Source organism: Emys orbicularis, chromosome 2 (assembly GCF_028017835.1).
Source record: "Emys orbicularis isolate rEmyOrb1 chromosome 2, rEmyOrb1.hap1, whole genome shotgun sequence".
In the NCBI taxonomy this organism is placed as follows: domain Eukaryota; kingdom Metazoa; phylum Chordata; order Testudines; family Emydidae; genus Emys; species Emys orbicularis.
In genome coordinates, this window is record NC_088684.1 from 238529801 (window position 1) to 238552226 (window position 22426).

A 22426-nucleotide genomic window follows, 5' to 3' on the forward strand; every position below is an offset into this window, starting at 1 on the left:
GCTCCTCTCTTGCCAGCAAGCATTTGCACGCCTATATTTTAAAACAAAAATACTTTGATGACATTACACCCTCCTCCAAAATAAAAGCCTGATAGTAACAGATTTTAGCAACATGCCAGCCAAGCTTTTCCAGATTTTCAGCAAAGGGGGGCCGTGAACTGTCACTAGCTGGGGGAGTTCAGGAACAAACACTTACTGTGCATCTCTTCAGTCTATCCAGCTGCTTTGACCATATTCTACCTGCAAATCCTTTGGAGTTCGCTTTACATACGTGCTCAGTGTAACTTGTGGAGTGCTTGACCTTTACTCAAGAGCCTAAGTGGATGGCCAAACTCTTTTGCTGATAATGTTCTGAATCTTGCTTCCCCCAAAGGGCTAATGGATGCCATGCATTCTCTGGAGGTCACCCTCAAGTGAGTGAGACCCTTGTGCCAGGATTAGACCCGTGGTCTGATCTCTAGATGTGGGCAAAAAAACATTTCTAGAATGAACCTTTAGAAAAGCTGATTATTTGGTGGGAAATAACATCTTGAAAACCCCTTGGTCAAATGACCCCAAATTTGGATCACTACACGTATCTTGCACCCCCATAAGGTTCACCAATTTATAGTGGTGCACCTCAGGAGACGGTAGGGTAGGGTTAGTGACCCAAACTTGATATCTGTTGAGCCAGACGTTCTGGAGATATAAGCCCTAAAAACAGCCATTTTTAAAAAAAAGTTTCTAGGTGGTGGGTGTTTAAAAAAACCCAAAAACGTAGAGCTAGAACTCTAGATCTAGAATTCATAGGTAGATACTAAGGACTGGAAGATGAATCATAGACCACTGGATGGCTGTGAACTCACCCTTCAATTAACACTGCTAAAGATAAGTTAATTACAACACCCACCTAAGACAAAAGGAATTTTGAACTGAGTGGCTGGAGATTGCTACAATGTGAGAGTCATAGGAGGTAATTTCATTTTGGGAGAAATGCAATCAAAGCATTTGGGTGGAAAATTGGATGTGTAAACTTTCTTGGAATGAGGGTTGCCACTTGCCAAACCTCCAGGATTGTCCTGGAGTTTCCCAGAATTAAAGTATCAGAGGAGTAGCTGTGTTAGTCTGTATCCACAAAGCCACCAGACTCCTTGTTGTTTTTCAGGAATTAAAGATTAATCTTTAAAGATTGTGTCATGTGAGGAAACCTCCAGGAATAGGTTCAACCAGAATTGGCAACCCTGCTGGGAGGGTGGATTGGGGTAACTAGGAATAGGTGGTAGGGGAGATAAGCGGTTCAGGTGATGGAGGCACGTGACCCCCCAGCTCTGCCAGTGCACCCCCAGCCGTGCACTGCAACCCATGTGCCCCCTTTGCCAATAAACTCAAGCCATCCTGCACCTCAACCTTCCTGCACCCCAACCCCCAGCTTGGTCTTGGCATCCTAACTCCCTGCATCCCACAGCTGTCTTTGCACCCCAACCCCTCATGCTCCCCAACTTTCCTGCAGCCCCAGCCCTTCCAGTGTACCCCAACCTTCCTATACCCCACTTCTACCAGTGCACCTGACCCATTGGACCTCCCAGCTCTGTCAGTGCACCCCAACACTACAGGAAAGCTACTGGACGCACATTAATTGGAGAGTTCGTGGCCTACCAGAAACCATTACAAGCTCTGACATTGCACTGTTCTTGAAGATGGGGCACATCTATCGGAAAGGGGTCAGAGGATTTTTCTCTCAAACATAAAATTGTCAGTGTTTTGGAACACAAACCCTATCTGTGATTTCTCCACCAGCCTGCTACAAACCCCACCCTCTAGCCATTCTGAAACACGACCAGGAACACTATGCCACTGGAACACAGCTGTCCTTCACCCCAGGCACTGCATGTGAGTCAGCTTAGAGGAGGGAGGAAGTGACAGCAATAGAAAAGTTAGTACACAGGGAGTGAAAACTTCAGGGAGAGGTGTTCCCTGCTTGCAATAGGGAGGCCTCTGTATGGTAGTGGGGATGGGGGAATGTAGTGAATGGGTCAGAAGTATGGCAGGGGAGGTGTGCTGAAGCAGGGCTGGTGAGGCACAGCTGATGAATGTGTGTGTCAGGAGGTGCAGCTGGCTCAGAATGCTAATTGTGGAACACTAGATGTACAACTACCTATATGGCCACTACCTCCTAACGCCACCAGAGCTTTTCCTGTTTAAAAAACAAACAAACACAAAAAACCTTGGACATTCCATGGCAAAGAACGCCGTTAAATGCAGAGTTAAGGTTGCTTGTGGGTATGTCGTACCCCTGTAGAATGCTGTGTGGAACAAAACTCAAACTACTGAAAACCAGGAGATGCACAAGTAAGGTTGTGCATGCAAGCTTACCTCTGCCCTCTTTCCGCAGTGCCCAGTTAACACCCATACCTTTGCTCTGCCAACCCCGCAGCCGCTGACATGTACAAGCTCTTTACCTCCTTTTACAGCCCATTCACTGTCACCCACAGAATTCCATCTAACAATATTACAGGACAAGAAAAAAAAAAAAAGGCTGCCCACCCCATGTTCCCTACAGCTGGCAGTAGCCGATGGGAATTATTTGCATATACTCCAGTTGCAATCAGGATGCTAGGTGTACCTACACTAAATGGTGGAGACAGTAGCTGGGCCTGCTTGGTAAGTGTGTTGGTGATGTGAGGATGTGTGGATCACTCTGAGGTATGTGAGAGAGCAGAGCAGAGTTTAGGACAGGAGGAACTCTGTGTTTGCCACCCTCCAATGTCCGAACAAAGGGAGGAGCTAGGTATGTACCTTCAGGATCCTGTGTACCTTATATCATTAGCAGGGCACAGGGGCTGTATTAGAAAGGGTATTTTCAGTAGCAAGCTGGCATATAAGCAATCATTATCTATGCACACTCCAGGCAAAGTGAGCGTGCTCAGTGGCAGATGGAGCTGAACTGAAGAGCGGAGGAAGTAGTTAGCTCTGCTTGGTAGGTGTGTTAGCGAGATCTATGGATGACTTGGAGATGTGTGACAGAGCTGTGACTGAGATATAAAGAGATCTATGTGTGTGAAAAGGCAGGAGGTGGATGTGTACCTTCAGGATGAAGTATGTTTTTGTTTGTTTGTTTAAATGGAAATATCCTATCTCCTAGAACTGGAAGGGACCTTGAAAGGTCATTGAGTCCAGCCCCCTGCCTTCACTAGCAGGACCAAATACTGATTTTGCCCCAGATCCCTAAGTGGCCCCCTCAAGGATTGAACTCACAACCCTGGGTTTAGCAGACCAATGCTCAAACCACTGAGCTATCCCTCCCCCCAAATGTCTCAGTTCTATGGGGAATTGTGTAGGTTATGTCAGTAACAGGGCACGGGGCTTTAATTACAAAGATATTGCCAGCTGTGAGGTGGAATTTGAAAGGATTCTAATGCTTTCAGGATGGCTAAGTGAAAGTGTACGTTGAGATGGTATCCTGTATGTAACAGTAGCCCTACACTTAAGCTGGGAGGTGCGAGTCCCAGCTCGCATAGATGTACCCACTGTGCATAGCTATGGTGGCATGAGCAGTGGCTTGAGCTACCTGCATGAGTACAAACCCACCCAGACCCCCTGGGCACATACTACTTGTGAGGCTCTCCCAAGCCACCGTCCTGGCTACACTGCTCTTTTTAGTGCATTAGCTCAAGCAGAGCTAGCATGGGTATGTCTATGAGACCTGGGAATCACCTCCCAGCTGAGATGTACCATCAGGGCACGGGAGCTGTAAAAGGCTGTAAAGCGGTTCTCACATTGTACATGTATGATATTCTTTCTGGGGAGTTGGCTAAGTGTGAGAGTGAGCGCCACGATCTGGAACCTTCTGAATCTTTACAGTGCCAAGGACCAGTGAGAGTACATGCACAGTGAGGCATAGCTGAAAGAGGCTAGAGGGAAGCTAGCATGGTCAACCTTCCCCTAACCTTTTTTGTCCTTTCATAGTGTAAGATGGAATCCTGGGGGTGACATTGAATGGACTGTAGAAGAAAGTGAAGAGCTTAAACATTTCAGCAATTGTGGGGTTGGCAGAATAAAGGTATGTGTGTTAATAGGGAGCACTGGGGAATTACTGAAAGAGGGCAGAGTTAAGGTTGCCTGGGCAACTTTAACTCTGCAATTCCTGATGTTCAGAAGTTTGAGTTTTGCTCAACTCAAGATTCTCCAAGGGGATGACCTGCCACCAAGCAACCTTAACTTTGGGTTAACATAATTGTTTTGCCATTGAATTTCAAGGCAATATGAGTAACTGTGTGGATTTTAAAGCAATAAGAAAAAAAGTAATCCTCAACCTTAACTAGAGTGGAGCTAGCATCCCACTATAATAGAATGTCTCTCTTTATCACTGTTTTATTTAATATATTTTCAGAGTAATTTCTGTAGAAAATCACCACTGACAATGTTGTCCTTAAAACGATATAACATTATACCCATTTAGTTTATATTGGAGATCTTACTCGTCCGGCCTCTTCCAAAGCTTTTTGATCTTTTGATGCCTGACCAGCCACAGAGCTCAGTTGAATAGCACTTGCAGCAATAAGGAAAGGAATGCAGGCCAGGATAAGCAAAGTTAATCGCCAGTCATATACAAAAGCAATAATGATGGCGGTCAGAAGGGTAGCGGCAGTCTTAGTGAACAAGCCAAGTCGGCTTCCAGTAGCCTATTAAAAGCAAAAGAGTCCAAAGTTAATTCGTGAGACACAAAATATAGATCAAATGTATGAAATCATCGTTCACTCAGGATAAATATTCAGAGGGAGAAGAATCGTAAATGTTGTGCATTTAAAATGGACAATTGTATATGCAAAAACCCATATGGACAATTACGTATGCAAATACCCCTACGTGTGGGTGAGGTTCAGGAAGCCTGATGAAAATGTGGCCACATGGGCTCAATTCAACAAAAAATATCAGGGTCCTCCTGTGCCACAACAAGGCACAGAAATCATGAAGAGCCAACAGCCTCTAATTTGGGGCATGTCAGTTATTGGGTGCCCAGCTTAAGGCACCTAGGGCCTGATTTTCATAGGTGCTGTACATCAGCTGGAGATAATGGAAGCTGCAGGTTCCTTTAATTAGGCACTTTGTTTTCAGCAGCGTTAGCAGCAGGAAATGAGCGTTCACACCAAAGAGCTCTTCTCTCCCTGAGGATCTGCACATCCATGTCATCAAGAAATGTAAAACTGATAATTGGCACAAGGGATCTATGTAAACTGTGACAATACTCATGGCTCAGCTGAGCAAACTGTGGATTTTCCAGCTGGGGGCCAAACTGGAAAATTGGGGGGGGGAGGGGAATTGATTTGATTAGATCTGAAACAATTTTAAAAAAAAATTTTGTCGAATAAAAAAATAATACTTCAAATTGACCAAAACATTTTGGTTCACTAAAAACTCTCCCCCTCCCCCCCACCCACTCTTTTTTGGTATTGATTTGGCCATTTTGCAGTGTTTTTCTTCTCTTTTTTATTTGGTCAAATTTGAAAATGAAATACCATTTCAAAACAAAAGTAGAAATGGCATATTTTTAAATGGTCAAAATGAAACATTTAGACTTAAAACAAATCTCCCTTCCTATCTCTTTTGACTATTTGTCAAATTTTACCCAAATTCATGAATAGATTTGGGGTCCCTAAAAACACATATTTCAGCAAAAATACCATTCACTGAAAACATGTTGGCCAACTCTACTCATGCCTGCAGATGAAATGGAAAGTTTTGTGGAAACAATCCATCTTTCAATTATCGCACTGTGGACAAACCAAGAGAACCTTGGGTGGGAAGTATGATTCTTTCTTTGCTAGCCAGAGGCTTTCCTGCCCTCAAGAGACTTTTGTGTTCAATAAAATTATAAAACCAAACCAATGCCAAGATGAATTATTGCCATATACTCTAGGGGCTTATACATAAAGATCACTTTGAGACTTCAGCTAGCACAACATATGGCTGCCCACGTACTTAGCAGTAGCCGTGTTGTCTCTCTAATAGCCTGGAACCAAGGTAGGTGAGGTAATATCTTTTATTGGACCAACTTCTTTTGGTGAAGAAGACCTAAAGAAGAGCTCTGTGTAAGCTCAAAAGCTTGCCAATCTCACCAACAGAAGTTTGTCCAATACAAGATATTACCTCACCCACCTTGTCTCTCACTCACTGATATTTCTTTGTTCTCCAGAGCAGGGGTTCTCACCCTTTTCCTTTCTGAGCCGCTCCCCGCCCCAACATGCTATAAAAACTTCATGGCCCATCTGTGCCACAATAACTGGTTTTCTGCATATAAAAGCCAGGGCCGGCATTATGGGGTAGCAAGCAGGGCAACTGCCTGGAGCCCCATGTCACAGGACCCCCCGCGAAGCTACATTGTTCAGGCTTTGGCTTCATCCCCATGTGGTGGGGCTCAGGGAACTGGGCTTCAGCCCCATGAGGTGGGGCTTTGGCTTTCTGCCCTTGGCCCCAGCGAGTCTAATGCTGGCCCTGCTTGGCGGACCCCCTGAAACCTTCTCGCAGCCGGTTGAGAACCACTGCTCCGGAGAATGAAATGTTCTGATGTTCATTTTGATCTGTTAAGCTTTTTTAATAGTTTGGATCCCATGCACCACCTTCTTCCTGTTTTACCTTGACAGCTGGGATGATGGACCTTATCCTCAAGAATTAAGTTGCAGTTTTTAAAGGTTCAAGTAACACTGGTCTACAATTTTTGAGACGTCGTCTGCTTCAGAGATAAAATGTGCTATTTATTATGTATTTTGATGTGCTGAATTCAAATATGACAATTAAAACAACTGATTGGCTACTGTTTCTAAGATATTTAAGTTTTTACATTTTATGTCTCTGTATATTGTGTAGATAGTAGAGTTTTAATCATAAATTGTAAACCTAGGTCTTTTCATGTGTTTATGGTTGCTTTACATGATAATATTTCACCTGTCCTGTTTATGTAACAGTTTAAAAATCAGCAAAAGGGTTATATAAATAAAATTTATTATGAAACAAAAGGCAAAAAACTATTCTGTACATAGTTTAGTCCTATTCAGTGTCTACTCGGCGCTTCTTGGCTTGTCTCTTGTATTCATTAAATGGAGCATCTCTTGTCACTGTCCAGCAATAGTCTGCAAGCATTGATGGGCTCCATTTGCCCTGATAGCGTTTCTCCATTGTTGCAATGTCTTGGTGAAATCGCTCGCCGTGCTCGTCGCTCACTGCTCCGCAGTTCGGTGGAAAAAAATCTAGATGAGAGTGCAAAAAATGTATCTTTAGTGACATGTTGCAACCAAGGCTTTTGTATGCCTTGAGGAGGTTTTCCACCAACAACCTGTAGTTGTCTGCCTTGTTGTTTCCGGGAAAATTTATTGCCACTAACTGGAAGGCTTTCCATGCCGTCTTTTCCTTGCCACGCAGTGCATGGTCAAATGCATCATCTCAAAGAAGTTCACGAATCTGAGGACCAACAAAGACACCTTCCTTTATCTTAGCTTCACTTAACCTTGGAAATTTTCCACGGAGGTACTTGAAAGCTGCTTGTGTTTTGTCAATGGCCTTGACAAAGTTCTTCATCAGACCCAGCTTGATGTGTAAGGGTGGTAACAAAATCTTCCTTGATTCAACAAGTGGTGGATGCTGAACACTTTTCCTCCCAGGCTCCAATGACTTTTGGAGTGGCCAATCTTTCTTGATGTAGTGGGAATCTCTTGCACGACTATCCCATTCACAGAGAAAACAGCAGTACTTTGTGTATCCAGTCTGCAGACCAAGCAAGAGAGCAACAACCTTCAAATCGCCACAAAGCTGCCACTGATGTTGGTCATAGTTTATGCACCTCAAAAGTTGTTTCATGTTGTCATAGGTTTCCTTCATATGGACTGCATGACCAACTGGAATTGGTGGCAAAACATTGCCATTATGCAGTAAAACAGCTTTAAGACTCGTCTTCGATGAATCAATGAACAGTCTCCACTCATCTGGATCGTGAACGATGTTGAGGGCTGCCATCACACCATCGATGTTGTTGCAGGCTACAAGATCACCTTCCATGAAGAAGAATGGGACAAGATCCTTTTGACGGTCACGGGACATGGAAACCCTAACATCACCTGCCAGGAGATTCCACTGCTGTAGTCTGGAGCCCAACAGCTCTGCCTTACTCTTGGGTAGTTCCAAATCCCTGACAAGGTCATTCAGTTCACCTTGTGTTATGAGGTGTGGTTCAGAGGAGGAGGATGGGAGAAAATGTGGGTCCTGTGACATTGATGGTTCAGGACCAGAAGTTTCATCCTCTTCCTCTTCCTCGTCTGACTCAAGTGAGAATGATTCTGGTGCATCAGGAACCGGCAGTCCTTCTCCGTGGGGTACTGGGCGTATAGCTGATGGAATGTTTGGATAATGCACAGTCCACTTTTTCTTCTTTGACACACCTTTCCCAACTGGAGGCACCATGCAGAAGTAACAATTGCTGGTATGATCTGTTGGCTCTCTCCAAATCATTGGCACTGCAAAAGGCATTCCTTTTCCTGTTCAACCACTGGCGAAGATTTGTTGCACAAGTGTTGCAGCATATGTGTGAGGCCCACCTCTTGTCCTGATCTCCAATTTTGCAGCCAAAATAAAGGTGATAGGCTTTCTTAACCATAGTGGTTATACTACGCTTTTGTGATGCAAAAGTCACTTCACCACAAACATAGCAGAAGTTATCTGCACTGTTCACACAAGTACGAGGCATCTCTGCTCACTTTGGCTAAACAGAAATGTGTCCCTTTGCAAAATCAAACACTGACAAATAAGAGAGCACGACACTGTAGGATTTCTAGAGCTGATATAGGGCAATTTGTTCAGCAGAGTGATGTAAGCTTCGTTATGATTGCATCATCCATGACTTCTAGGAATAACAGGATGCAATTCATATCATGTATGACGCAATACCAGCTTCAGATTGCATCATTCACTGTTTTGCCTAAAAAGCAAGTACTGTCCAAACCCAGTCATAGATTTATTCATAGATCCAGTCAAAGATGTATTTTAGTCATTTCTGGTTTAAATTGAGATCCCTTCCCTTTATAACTCACTTATCCTCCGCCATTCCCAAGTCAAGGGTCGTATATACTGACCCAATAGCATATCTTGAAAACTAGAGCCAATCAACAATTTTAAGCATCATTTTTGTTCTCAGTGACCCAGAATTAGTAATGTTTGACTACATTTATTTCAGAAGCATTTTGGCTGTAGAGCAGTGTAATTATATGTTCAGTCAAATATTTGATTGATTCCCACTCTGTGCTGGCCAGTAAAGAGGAGATGGGAGGGAGTATGAAATCTAGTGAGTCTGAGGATCTAGTCAGTCTAGTGAATCCGGGAATTGAGGAAGATTATTATTATTTAAAGACGAGTGAAGTAGAAATTTAATTTTATTTTAAAATATTGAATAAATCAGGAAACTTATTACTCTTTGCTCATGAGTGAATTTATTTTAAAAAGTATGGCTGATTTTTTTCTTCAAAATTTTTTTGATCGGGTCGTGTGGTGGGAAGGAAAGGGGAGATTGGCAAATTCTGCAGAATTTGCCACTTACCTGCAGGATTTTCAGTGGCTCCTATCCTACACCACTCCCCGAAGTCTCACAGTCCCTCGTGCTTCTGCCATCACTGATACTCTGTATTAATGACAACTCACTTCACCCCATAAAGCCCACATAAACCGTCTTTCTGTGTATGAAATGCAGTGTACAGAGCTGGGAAGAAGAAATGTACCCATGTCAACATGAGTTCAGGCATTGGCTGCAATGCAATTCTCCCACACTACAGCCCCTCCAAGCAACTGAAGTGGGGCTTTAGGGCCACTTCATACACTGAAGACTTTGCTCCATCAGGCAGTTTAAGTGGTGCAGAAGTGCTTACACTGGCCCTTGGACATGGCTAACTTTTAAAGTTACTAAGGTGTTTACTTAGCCGCTTACAGCAAGGAAATGGAAGGTGTACGGACATCTGCCGAAGCTTTATAATCGTCATAAATTGGGACTAGTGAAACGGTTTCCAAGATGTTGATAGTGTGCTATTTAAATGTGTCAGCCAGTCTCTAGAGATGATTTACCAACTCGTTGTCCAAAATAATTTCATCGTCCCTGGGCAACACTGAAATTCATATTTGTAAGCAAAATGTAAAAACAAAAACAAACATACCCCTTTGACTTGTGAAGCATCTGTAGCTAGTCTGGTTAACAAAACCCCTATGGCATTTTTAGGATCGTCGTACCACCCAATCTCCTGCAAAGGAATAGATGGTTCCGTTATTTTTGCTTTTGCAAATGAAATGTTCTTATCGTAACTCAGACTTGTCAGAGTCATTTCTACAATGTATGGACATTTAAAGCTTGACTAGCATGTGTGTGTGGGGAAGAGAGAGAGACACAACATAACCATTAAGATACTCACTTTTCTTTTGTGATGAATAACATTTGTCAGATAAACTGAAAACGATCTTAAAATAAACTATTCTTACCCTCAGAACATTAAACTGTTAACAGTCCAGGTGCTAACACCTGCAAAGATTTTAGAATTTAGAGTCACGTATGTGTCATACACCATAATGACAGGTTTCAGAGTGGTAGCCGTGTTAGTCTGTATCAGCAAAAAGAACAAGGAGTACTTGTGGCACAAGTACTCCTCGTTCTTTTTACACCATAATGAGAGTGCCTTCCACGCCCATACCAACATCTGATACGCACAGTGCTCCTCTCGTCCACGTTTTATATTACACTGACTTCTGTAGACCTATTCCTGATCAATATGGGTGCATGTGGGAGGAGAATCAACTTTATTATCTTTAAAGGTAGTGGAAAAGAAGGAGAGGTTTGGGGTTTTTTTTGTAATTTTCCCTCTCCTCCCCTATCCCCTTAGAATGCTTCTGTGCATATGCAGAACCCTGTGATACCAAGCGCTACCAATGGGTGTGCAGGGTGCCTAATCATTCACCCACAGAGAATCCTCTGCAAGGAACAAATAGAGGTGTGTCCTTTCCCAGGGATCCATCAGCAGGGAGTATCCAAGGGCAGTCATTTTGCAATAATATTATTGTAAATCATTCACGATCCAGCTGGTCACCTTGACTAGAGAAATCACTCTAGTGAGCAAAGATAATGCTTTGAGAACCTATATACCTGTTATGATATGTTCCGTTTGCTATGGAGTTTGATGCAAACAGATCTAAACCTATTTATCTAAACATTTATATCATGACCATCAGGGTCAGATAGAGATTTAACTTCTGTTTTGTTAATCTCTGCAAATATACCAATGCACTCAGATACATGCATGTTTTATACACTCTTCAGGATGGTCGATATTGAAAGAGATGGCATCAAAATTAGACAGCTCTCCTAGCAGCACTGAGTTAATTTGTACATGTTTTTGCTTTATTTTGTTTTGCACGTGTGCTCAGAGACTTGCCGCTTGTGCATTGGTAAAGTTTCACTAAAAGGATGGGTTGTCTCGAAGCTGTATTGGAGGGAGGCTCTACACAGGCTGCAGAGAACCAGGAATTTTCATGCTGTTATACACACATCAGCCCACAAAAGCCATCTGGCTCACATGGCAGGAGTGCTGCATATTTGCTGTCTATCGCTCTGACCCAGAAACGTGGCCCATACCTGTTGAAGCAATGCTTTGAATGACAAAGATCGCAATCTCTTGGTCAGAACTTCTCCAGACTTTCCAAACATGAATCCCTGAAAAGGGAGAATGGGAAATAAAACAGTTGAATTGTATGTGCTGGGCTGTAAAGTCATATTTAGAACAACCCGCTGTAAATGTGATGATATTTCAACCATTCAGCCACACATTTTACAGAACCTACACAGTGTTTTGGGATATGGTTTCACATGTTAGTTTAAAGCTGGTGAAAGGTACCACACACATTCCTGAAAACTGAAGTTTCCTCATACTGCCCCCCCACACGCTTTCGCAGCCAGCTGCAGAGGTCAGCAGTGGAGTCACCTTCCCTGCTTACTCATTCCTTAGCCTCACTACTCACTCTGCTATCTAACAGTGCCGACTGGGCCGGTGTTTTTTGTAACATACACACCAATGTAGTGGAACTGGGCTGTGCCCAAACGCATTCCCCCAAGGACACAGAACGGTCAGCAGCACCTTTCAGACATTGAGGCCCTGGGCTGCTTTGTAACTGGCAATCGGGAAGGGTATGGCTCTGTATTCCATACCAGCCACTTGAGTCATTCAGTGGCATGGCTCTGGAACAATTTTTAAGAAACATAGTGCATACAAAGTTGCATTATGTCCCCAACATAGCCTCTCAACGAGATCTGAAAATCTTGACCATAATGTATGTGACCAGATACTCAGCTTTGACTTTTTAATGTAGTGAAGTTTACCTGGATTATGTGTGTTACTAAGCTGAGCACTCCCAGTACAAGACACATTAGAGAAAGCAATGTGGTGGTTTTGCTCCTTTTTTCAGGATCTGTTTCTTGAAAAGCCTATGTAAGAAAAGCACAAAGTGACCACCAGTTACAATAGCTCAGGAAACACTGTAGAAACTATTGAACTTCACCTCCTCTCAGCTCTTCCCCGGGACCTGAACTCTGCCACCTCTCAGCTTTCTGCTGCTGGCCAGGAGGTCACTCCACCTCTCCCAGCTGACCTGCCTCTCATCAGCTGCTCCTTCTCCAACCCTCCACCAGACCCTCTCCTCATTTGCCTGGGAGCTGCAGTTCCACTAAACCCTGCCTCCAGGCTGCCACTTCACCAGCTCTTATCTGCCTTCCACTGAATGCTGTCGTTCCGTCAGACCATCCACCTCCCCTCCAGCTGACTACAACACCCCTCTTCTCTTGCCCGAAGATAAAAGATTTCCTAAACATCTTGCTCCAACCATTCCCCCTGGCTGCTGCTCCAACTCCCAGCAGCTTCCAACAATCATATACTGGAATCCAAAGGAAGACTCCATTTCTTTCCTGCAATGATTCAGGAATTAAGGGGTTAATTATTCAGACGGCCCCTTGGACGTCCCTGGTACTTACAACCATGTTGGAATGCAAAGTACCTTGAAGGAGCTTACTGTCTGAAGAGAATGGGTACAATGCAAAGAGTAGGGTCGGGTACAAGGCAGGGAATGTGCTCAACAGTGGAGAGTGGTAAACGAAAACTGAGTTTGATAAGGGAACGTGATTTGCTTCACTGGAAAGGTGAAGTCATTCCAAATACGGGGCTGGAAAATAGGCAAGAAATCTCAAGTGGGGAGAGGAGATCAAGGGCTTGATCAAGTTCCTACTAAAGTCAATGGAAAGACTTGTAGAGTTCATTGACGGTGGGAGTAGAAGGAGGCTCTAAGGCATCACTAGAGAGGACTAGCTGGAGGGTCGAGCAGGATTTAAAGTTCTGCATTTGTGCTTGGTTCGTTAGTTTACCATACAGTTCTGAACTTACCCCAATGATTTTTCCATATAGAACAGAAAATGCAGGGTGGATGCCACCAGAGAAGGCAGCAGCAATCACGCCAAAGAATATATGCAGCCACTCAGGTTTGTTCAGAGCCAGAATTCTGGAATAAGGCACAGCCGGGAGATTTTCCTCCTACATAAGAGATAAAATTCAACTGTTCCCTGAAAGTTGTGGAACATGACAATTTCCGCAGCTAGGGGGTAAATCAGTAAACTGTCCTAGCAACTGTTCACAGATAATTCACCCCAGCCTCCAACATACACACTGAATGAGCAAACATATTGAAGATTTGCCACTCTGTAATTTAAGGTCTTAAAACTGCAATTGCAAGTCAAAAAAATCTGCAGGCATAAATTTAACAAAAGGTTAACTGGGGGGGTGGTGGATGGGATGGGGTATATATAGTTCAGTGAAATATCAAATAGGGTCAGTGACCATGGATTGCAACTTTAACACATGAATCATTATAACGACCTAAAAGTCTCACTGTTCAGAACACAAAGAGATCAGTCTAGTTCAGCCTCTGCTAAATGCTAGTGGTTTGGCAGTAATACAATTGGGTCTACTTATGTCAGTTAGTCTGTATTTTGTAAAAGACAAAACAGACTATCATTACCAGATGCATGGAAAAGGCATATGAAACAGTGATTTAGGCTTCATTTCCCTTGAAAAATACATGGCAGCTCAGTTCAGCTTCACTGAACTATTCAAAATGTCCATACATTTGTTGAGGAAGTTGTGGAAAATGAAATGAAAACATAGGAACTGGTACAAATTATTAGATGAGGTTTTCAGCCAGTTGCGATGGCCTCGCCTGGTTATCTTTGCCTGTGTTTCAGAGACTGGAAAAGCCTGTCCACACTTCAACCATACAAGCCTGCTGAACTTTGTGACATCAAAAATTGCATGTCTTCCCATCTGATTTCTTCACTTTACTGCAAACAGTATGAATTCTGAAGCCATGTATCTTGCCATCTATTTCCTCTGACAAGGCCCAAATGCAACGGTTATGAATAGATTAAAAGTGTGTTCTGGACTTCTGGGCATTGTAAGAATGCATCCAGTGCTTATTGTTTGCATCGTGTTCTACCAGTAGACTGTACTATAATAAAAAAAGAGCTCCTAGAGCAGGGTTTCTTCACTGGTGGGTTGCGACCCAAAATTGGGTCATCTGAACGTGTTAAAGGATCACAGGGCTGGATGGGCTCAGCTCCCCTCTCTGGCTTTGTGACCAGGTGCACGTGGTCGCAACGCCACTCTCACAAATTTGGTCTGGTTGGCCCCCTCATCAGGGGGGCCAGGCCAAACCTGAGCAGTGCTGCAACTTCTGAGGTTGCAACACCTGGAGGAAGGAGCCAAGCCCAGCTAGCCCTGCGGGACAGGAGCTGGGAGAACAGCTGGTATCCCAATCTCTGGTAAACACTGGCTCCCTGATGTAACCCCCACCTCACAGCTGGGCAACACTCCCTCTTCCATAACCCTTGTCCTGCACCCCACTTTGGACCCCATGATGTAGCCTTCCCCCACAGCCAAGTGATCCTCCCTCTGTCATACCATCTATCCTGGCTCCCAGCCCCCTCACCTCCTTCCCTCAACCTCTCACTGTAACCCTTGTACCCCAAATCCCCCCACTCCTTTACCCTCTTCTCTCCAGGGGCTGCATCAAATGTCTGTGGTTTTTGGGGAGCTATCAGTTTGCCACCCCTCCCCTAGACCTGTCTGCCTCCATATCCTTCCCCCAGCCCCCAACTGCACCTCCACACCCCTCTGCCCCCATTTCCTTCCCCAGACCTTCCAACTTCTTCCCCATTACATCCCCAGAATCCCAGTCTCTCCATTTTACCTTCAGCCCTTATTCCTCTCCACCCCTTATTCTCCCCCCCCCCCCACGGGCTGTGTGTGTGGGAGGGTTGTGTGTTTTTGGAGGGGGTGTCTTGGTTTACCACCCCTCCCCCCAGTTGCTGGTGGGGGGAGTTCCCCAGCTATTTACATCTGGCTAGAACATCTGGAATCTTAGCTCTGAGGCCCACCAAGCCCCTGATGGATCCCTGCAAAGGGGGTGGAGGGAGGAGTATTGAGTCTAGGAGTGTCTCAGGAAGTCTCTGGGTCATAACAGACCATTACAAATAGGGTCTGAGCTGAGAAAGGTTGAGAAACAAACAGAAACATCTGGCAAGGTTAGGTACGTTATGGATTCTGAAATTGTATTCACTAATCAAACCTTTTATTATAGGAGAAATCCCAGCAAAACTCCCATTGATTTCAAAGTCAGCAGGATTTCACCCTAAATTTATATTCTAGCTCTTTGCACTGGCAGATGATTGAAAAATGTTCTGTAGGTCTTCTACAACCAGCCTCATACAAGGATGTGAATAATTATACTGTGTGCAGTTCAAACTATATATATTCTGCAATAAAGTCCTTGCTTGGCCCCATGGCCAAGGTCTAATCCAGGGACCACTGAAATTCTTTTAATTGACTTCAATGAGTCCATTGAAGCAGGGCCTAAAACCTGAAGCCCTTACCTGGTTTTTATTCAGTTCTAACTCAGGAAAAATACTTAACATGAAGGGGAATTTTGTCTGAATAAAAATAGAGTAAGGACCTCAGGAGCTGGCCCAATTGAAACAGAGAGAGAGGTGGTTGGAGAAAAAGGTAAACCTTTTCTATCGTTTTAATTTAGGCTGCATTTCAAAATAGAGTTTTGAACATTTTCTCTGTTTAGTATGTGACCAACACTATTATTAATTTTGATAATTTCCATTTATATAGCACCTTTCATCCCAAAGTGCTTTAAAAACTGGTATACATATCACAAGGATCGTGTCATCCACTGGTAAAATGCCATGTCTGTGTAAGTAGGTATAATTTAATTACTTGAGTAGGAACGTGGCCAGGACAGTGGCCTTAACACCGTGATCTTATGAAGTTTGACAAGAGGTTGAGAACTTGTTTGAACATCTTAATAAAAAGATAACAAGCATAAAGCTCCTTAACACCATATTGTGTATCAGGTTAATTTGGTCTCAAGAGGTCAGACTGATTTATTTAGACCTGTGTTCTCCCTGAAGATTCCCAATTCAAGTATTCACCCAGGTCAATGATGCATATGACAGGATCATAGCAAAGGTGACATGGCTTAAGGCCTTTTAAAAAAAGAAAACAGAATCACCTTTGTTCCTATTCTCACAAGCTATCACTAAACTTTAGGATTAAACTAAATTTTAACACTAACCTCTTTCTCCTTTGTTTTCTTCTTCTTTTCAGATGACTTTTTCTTAGAAGAGGTCTTTCTGCTTTTATGCCTTCTGGATCCCTTAGGAATGCTTCCCATCTCAATGATTCCTGGTTCTTCAAAACCACCACCATCAGTTAGGTTCTCCATCCTGAGATCATCTAGATCCTCTTCCTCATAGTCTTCATCTTCTGACATCCCATTTTGAGTGTTTCCACCATGACCCTAGTGACAAGCAAAGAACAGTGATACACAGTCACAAGACACTTTGCAGCAAGGGGAAGGAACAGTATACTTGGTATGGAAACAAACAAAAACACTGGTTTCGTGGTCACTTTCACATTGTAATTTGTATAGGCCAAGTTCTCTGCCAGGATAAGTTGGTGCAGTTGCAACTTAAACCAGCAGAGAATTTGGCTCTGTATGTCCCCCCCCTGCTATCTATAAAGGTCAGTCAAATCTGGAATCTAACAGCTCTATGAGGTCATCCACCTCTTCTGCTCAGTTATGTTTTGACTCATTACTTTGGGTAAATATGAAGCACTGCTACCGGTGAAAAACAACCACTTCCAACTCATAAAGAAGATTGAATGATCAACTTTCACTCAACTAGAAAACATGCAGAAACTGCAAAGCGAAAATGGCCCAGCTGTTTGAGTGCAGAACCTGCATGTGTCAGCAATAGTATCAGTGAGATCATAGGCGCCGACACTGTGGGTGCTCCGTGGCTCAAGCACCCACCAAAAAAAAATAGGGGGTGTTCAGCTCTCCCATGGCTGGATAATGTTTTGTGGGCCCCTGGGCTGTGGCCCCGCCCCTGCTCCGCCCCAAGGCCCCGCCCACCACTCCACCCCAGGGCCCCTCCCTTGATTGGCCTCTTCCTCCCTAAGGCCCCACCCGCACTCTACCCAGAGATCCCATCCCTGCTCAGCCTCCCCCTCTCCCTCTCTCCCCCCTCCCCCCGAGTCCCTGCCCACAGGTCACACAGGAAGGGCACCCACCAGCGAATACAAAAATCAGCACCTGTGAGTGAGATATACAGATAATTTTCTGGAGTAGAGAGATGGCCAGTACATCTGAAGCATTTAGTCAGGAGTGCTCGATCACATCTCATTACCTGCTGCATCACAAGAGAATAGTAGACACCCTTCTGTGTCATGAGTTCATTGTGTGTTCCCTGTTCAACAACAACACCGTTGTGAAATCCAGCAATAATGTCAGCTGTCCGGATTGTGGAGAGCCGGTGAGCTATCACAATGGTAGTACGTCCAGCCCTAGCCTTACCGGGGGAAAAAAACGATAGATTTACTTTAAAATGTGGTGGAAAAAAAAAAATCTCTACCTAACAGCACAGCAATAGTGTGGAAAATACAAGCGTAAAAGCCCTTCTGACCCTTTATAGCTGATCATTATTTCCATGCATACTGTCTGATTTAACAGCCAAAGGACACTTCTGATTACAAAATACACATTTATAATAATGACAGGGAAAAGTGGATTAATTTTATAGGCTACTATGCAAGTACCAATTCCTATAGCTAAGGTTGCCTGACACTTCCAATTGTAAGATGCTTATAACTTTGCCAAGATTTAATTATTTGGGCTGAAACTTTCCATGCTGGTAAATGCCTCGGCTGTCTTTTTTTTTTTTTTTTTTTTTAATTTCAGCAAAAATGGTTCAATGGTTTCTCAGAATGAGGTTAGAGAAAAAATAATGTTGTTTTGCACATATTAAAAAAATTCTTATAACTGTTTAATTGAGAAGCTTTATCACCTAAATGCTCGAGAGCAAGGACTTGAAATTTGGAGGAGATGGGCATGTCTCACTGGTTATCAGGGATGTGCCTTTTACCATTCCCATGAAAATCTGTCCAAATGTGGCCGAGTTATGAGGCTCTGAAAATCTCAATTTGCATGTGTTCAGTAGAGACTTCTTAGAGCTCAACAGCTAAATTCCCCAAAGAGACAGTCTGAGCTCGCTGCATTGTATGACAGGAGTGCACATGCGCCATCCCCACAGAGAGACTAAGCATGTTCCAGCTCAGGACTGTGGGGCCTGAGCAGGACTTTGCCTGCAATTTCTCCTCCCTATAGTCAGGGGGAGTTGTGGCTCCAGGCACAGGAAACAAGAGTAGGGAGAGCAAAATGAACAGTGATTATGGAAGGAATCAAAGTTATGCAGGAAACCCACCTTATTTGTTGCAGAAGTTGTAAGGTGTGTAGTGAATGAGGCAGAGAATTGCAGGAAAAGAAAGGATGGTCTCGTTGTTATAGCAGTTGAATACTGCCCTGGAGAACTGGATTCTAGCCCTGTCTCTGCCACAGAGTTACTATGTAGGGTGACCAGACAGCAAGTGTGAAAAATCGGGACAAGGGGTGGGGGCAAATAGGAGTTATATAAGAAAAAGACCCAAAAATCATGACTAGCCCTATAAAATCGGGACATCTGGTCACCCTATTACTATGTGATGCTGGTACTAATTGTGTAGTCCTCATTTTCTGGATGCCTGACTTGAGGCAGTGGGGTCTGATCTGCAGAAGTGCTGAGCATTCACGACTGCAACTGAAGTCAATGGGAGATGTACTTTTAACATATATAGCGCTGTATAATGCACAATTCTCTGAAATATTGAGTCCTGGGCATCGCAGATCATGCACCCAAAAGTAGTATGAACTTTCAACATTAACATCTCTGTGTCTCAGTTCCCCTTCTGTAATATGGGAGTAATACTACCGCCTTACCTGTCGGGGGTGTTGTGAAGATAAATTCATTAGTGTTTATGAAGCACTCAGATACTAGAGTGATGAGAGGTATAAAAAAGCCCATGAGGAAGTTAATAATTTTGCTTTCAGAGCAGGGTTTGAATGGCATGGGGGCATACATTGAATGCTGAGGATAAAAAGAAATATTGACTAGCACTGAATGTTGAATAGCACCATCCTGTGCACTGAATGAAGCAGGGGCCCTGTGGAAGAAATAGTATGTGTTTGTAGCAATGGGACTCACCCCTGCAGCGCCTCCTGCTCTCTCTTCTGGCAATTAGCTCATTCAGCCTCTCGAGCACCCTCTGCTGGCCGGTGTCCCGCTGCCGTTTGGCTCCATGTCCCTCCCTGGACTCCAGTGCCCCTTTCACCTCTCTCTCTCTCTCTCTCTCTCGGGGTCTCCCCTCCGCGGGGAACCCCCATCCCCTATCCCTACTTCACCTCAGTTGTAGGCTACTGCCAGTCACCAACTAGCCCCCGCACCCTGGGGCAGACTGCAGTGTAAGCCACTCATCATAGGCAAGGTTGGGTCTGGACCTGCTGCCTCTCTCTGCAACCCAGTGCCTCTATGGGGCCTTGGATAACGCCCTGCAGCCTGGGGAGTTACCAGCTTTTTAGCTCCCCAGCCCCTCTGGCCTTTCCCCAGCCCTGCCTCACTCTAGGCACCATGAGCTTCCCAGCAGCCAGGCCCTTCTCTCTCTGAAGGCAGAGAGAGATTGCCTGGGCTCCTCGCTCGCAGCCTCTTATAGGGGTCAGCTGGGCTCTGTTTGGGGCGTGGCTGCAGCTCTGCCTGCTTCCCCCCCCAGTCAGCCCAGTGGCTGCTTTCTCCTCCCACAGCCCTTTCCTAGGGCTGTTTTAAGCCCCTCAGGGCAGGAGCGGGTGTCCACCCTGCTACAGTGATCATGTAACCGAAGACTGTCCCCTAATGCAGACACACAAGGGTTTATTAATGCTGACCAAGCAACTTTAATTCGGTCATTCCCTAAATTTTGAGTGCTTGACTTCGGAATCTTAATGATCTTTTCATGTAGTGTGTGTGTGTAATTCAGTATAAATAATGATATTATCTATGCAGAATATAAGGGCTCAGCACCCAAATACTACCCTCAATTACACTGTGCACTACCGCTGATATTAGGGTTGCCAACTCTGACTGAAGCTATTCCAGGAGATTTTTTTTCCCAACACGACAATGTCATTTTCTTAAAACATCCCATTAAAATCTCCTGGATTGCTTCCAATGGTCACTGGGAGATCGATGCCGATTCTGGGAGACTCCAAGCCAATCCTGGAGGGCTGCAAACCTAATGGATATCAGTGTGGTCAGATGGGTATAAGTGAAGGCAGAATTTAAGCCCATAGACTTAAAATTTATTGCAGATAAATGCTGGGGGCCATATAGTGCCCTTGAGCCATGCATAGAACTTATGCTATTCTGTGTTTACTATTACTGAGTACTAGTGGGAGGCCGGCTTTTTTATAGAGCTTATTTTTAGGATACACCACTGGTTATATACAAATACACATCAGAAACTTAAAGCAGTGCTGCAGCCCAGTCCTGTAGGCCTCACTCAGGCAAAGCTCCAGATTCTGTCTCCGACTCACCGTGTGTCCACTTGACCTGTCCGTGCCTCAGTTTCCTCATTTGCAAAATGGAGAAAATAATTCCTAAGTCCCAGCAGTGTTATGAAGATTATTAAAACTTCTGTTTAGTGATTGGAGAAGACAAAGTGCTGGATAAGCACAATGTATTTTTATTATTGCCCTGTAGAAATCCATACAATGCTGGCACCTTGCTTTGATAATGTAGGAGTTAAATTCCTGATGCCACATTCACAGTTTACCACCAGGCAAGCAATTGTGATGTGAGGCAGGATGTGGTGCAGGCCAGCATTAAAAAAGACGACTTCTGTCCACATGCAAATATCCTGGCAATCAGGAATGACGCTAACAGAAACAGAGCCTGTGATTGCTTTAGGGTTGCCACCTGTCTGGGTTTTATCCGGACAGTCTGGCTTTTGGCTTCTGTGTCCAGGTGCGATTTAGGGTTTCCAGGTGCCCAGCTTTTGGTGACTTGGCAACCCTATGGCACCTGAACCAAAAGTTCAGTTACCGCAGGGCAGGGAGAGTGCCAGGTCATTAATGCGTACCAGCCTCTGCTCAGCCGGGCCACCTCCTACCTGCAGGCAAGCTCCTTGAGATGGTACAGCGAGCAATGGGGGGGGGGGCGTGGGGAGAGGAGCGAGTGATGGAGGCAGGGCCTCTGGGAAAGAGGTGGAAGAGGGGGAGGGGCTTCAGGGGTGGCAACCCGAGATTGCTTAATGGAGTTTTGATTAAATATTACAGGGTCATAGCCTGACACCAAAATTTGAGCATGCATCCCTATTGATTTCAATGCCCTCCTTGAAACCAGTGGAGAGCTGTGCTTAAAAACGGATGGCATGCTATAATCTTTAATGTCAAGCTTGCCATATGGTTGTTGTGCTTCTTAATATTGATTGATTGATAACTCTAGCAATAGGATTCCTACCTTATCAAGAGCTGCTTGCACAATAGATTCACTCTGAGTGTCCAGAGCAGACGTGGCTTCATCCAGCAGCAGAATCCTGGGATTCCTTGCCAGGGCACGGGCAATAGCAATTCGCTGTTTCTGCCCTCCGCTCAACTGAGCTCCCCTTTCCCCCACCATGGTGTTAAATTTCTGAGAAAACAAGAGGAGCATAGAGATTGCAGAAGGGGTCAGTTGAAATCCTTTTACACCCCCACTCCCATCATATTGTTACCATCACAAACAGAAATTCCCTCTTTTAAAAGTTTTGTGATGGATACTCCAATAAACGCTTTAAGAATAATTACTTCTAAAAGAACTGTCTTGGCCAATTACATTCAGTGTTTTTGGTAAAAAAAATCTCTCATTGTCCATAGAAATTCCTTATCCACCCTATTAAAAAATGTTGCCACGTAACATACAGTTAGTATTGTAAAT

At 44.3% G+C, this 22426-nt stretch overlaps 1 protein-coding gene across 1 annotated transcript in view; it reads right to left on the reverse strand.

Annotated features, from left to right (window-relative positions):
* Window positions 1-22426, reverse strand: part of LOC135873822 (ATP-dependent translocase ABCB1-like) — a 65442-nt gene that overhangs the window by 25831 nt on the left and 17185 nt on the right. The window contains exons 6-13 of the mRNA XM_065398436.1: window positions 21971-22141; window positions 17795-17956; window positions 16678-16902; window positions 13428-13574; window positions 12374-12478; window positions 11633-11710; window positions 10167-10250; window positions 4458-4661 (exon numbers count right to left, since the gene is read on the reverse strand). Of these exons, the coding sequence (XP_065254508.1) occupies window positions 4458-4661; window positions 10167-10250; window positions 11633-11710; window positions 12374-12478; window positions 13428-13574; window positions 16678-16902; window positions 17795-17956; window positions 21971-22141 (1176 nt within the window). The remainder of the gene's footprint in view (window positions 1-4457; window positions 4662-10166; window positions 10251-11632; window positions 11711-12373; window positions 12479-13427; window positions 13575-16677; window positions 16903-17794; window positions 17957-21970; window positions 22142-22426) is intronic.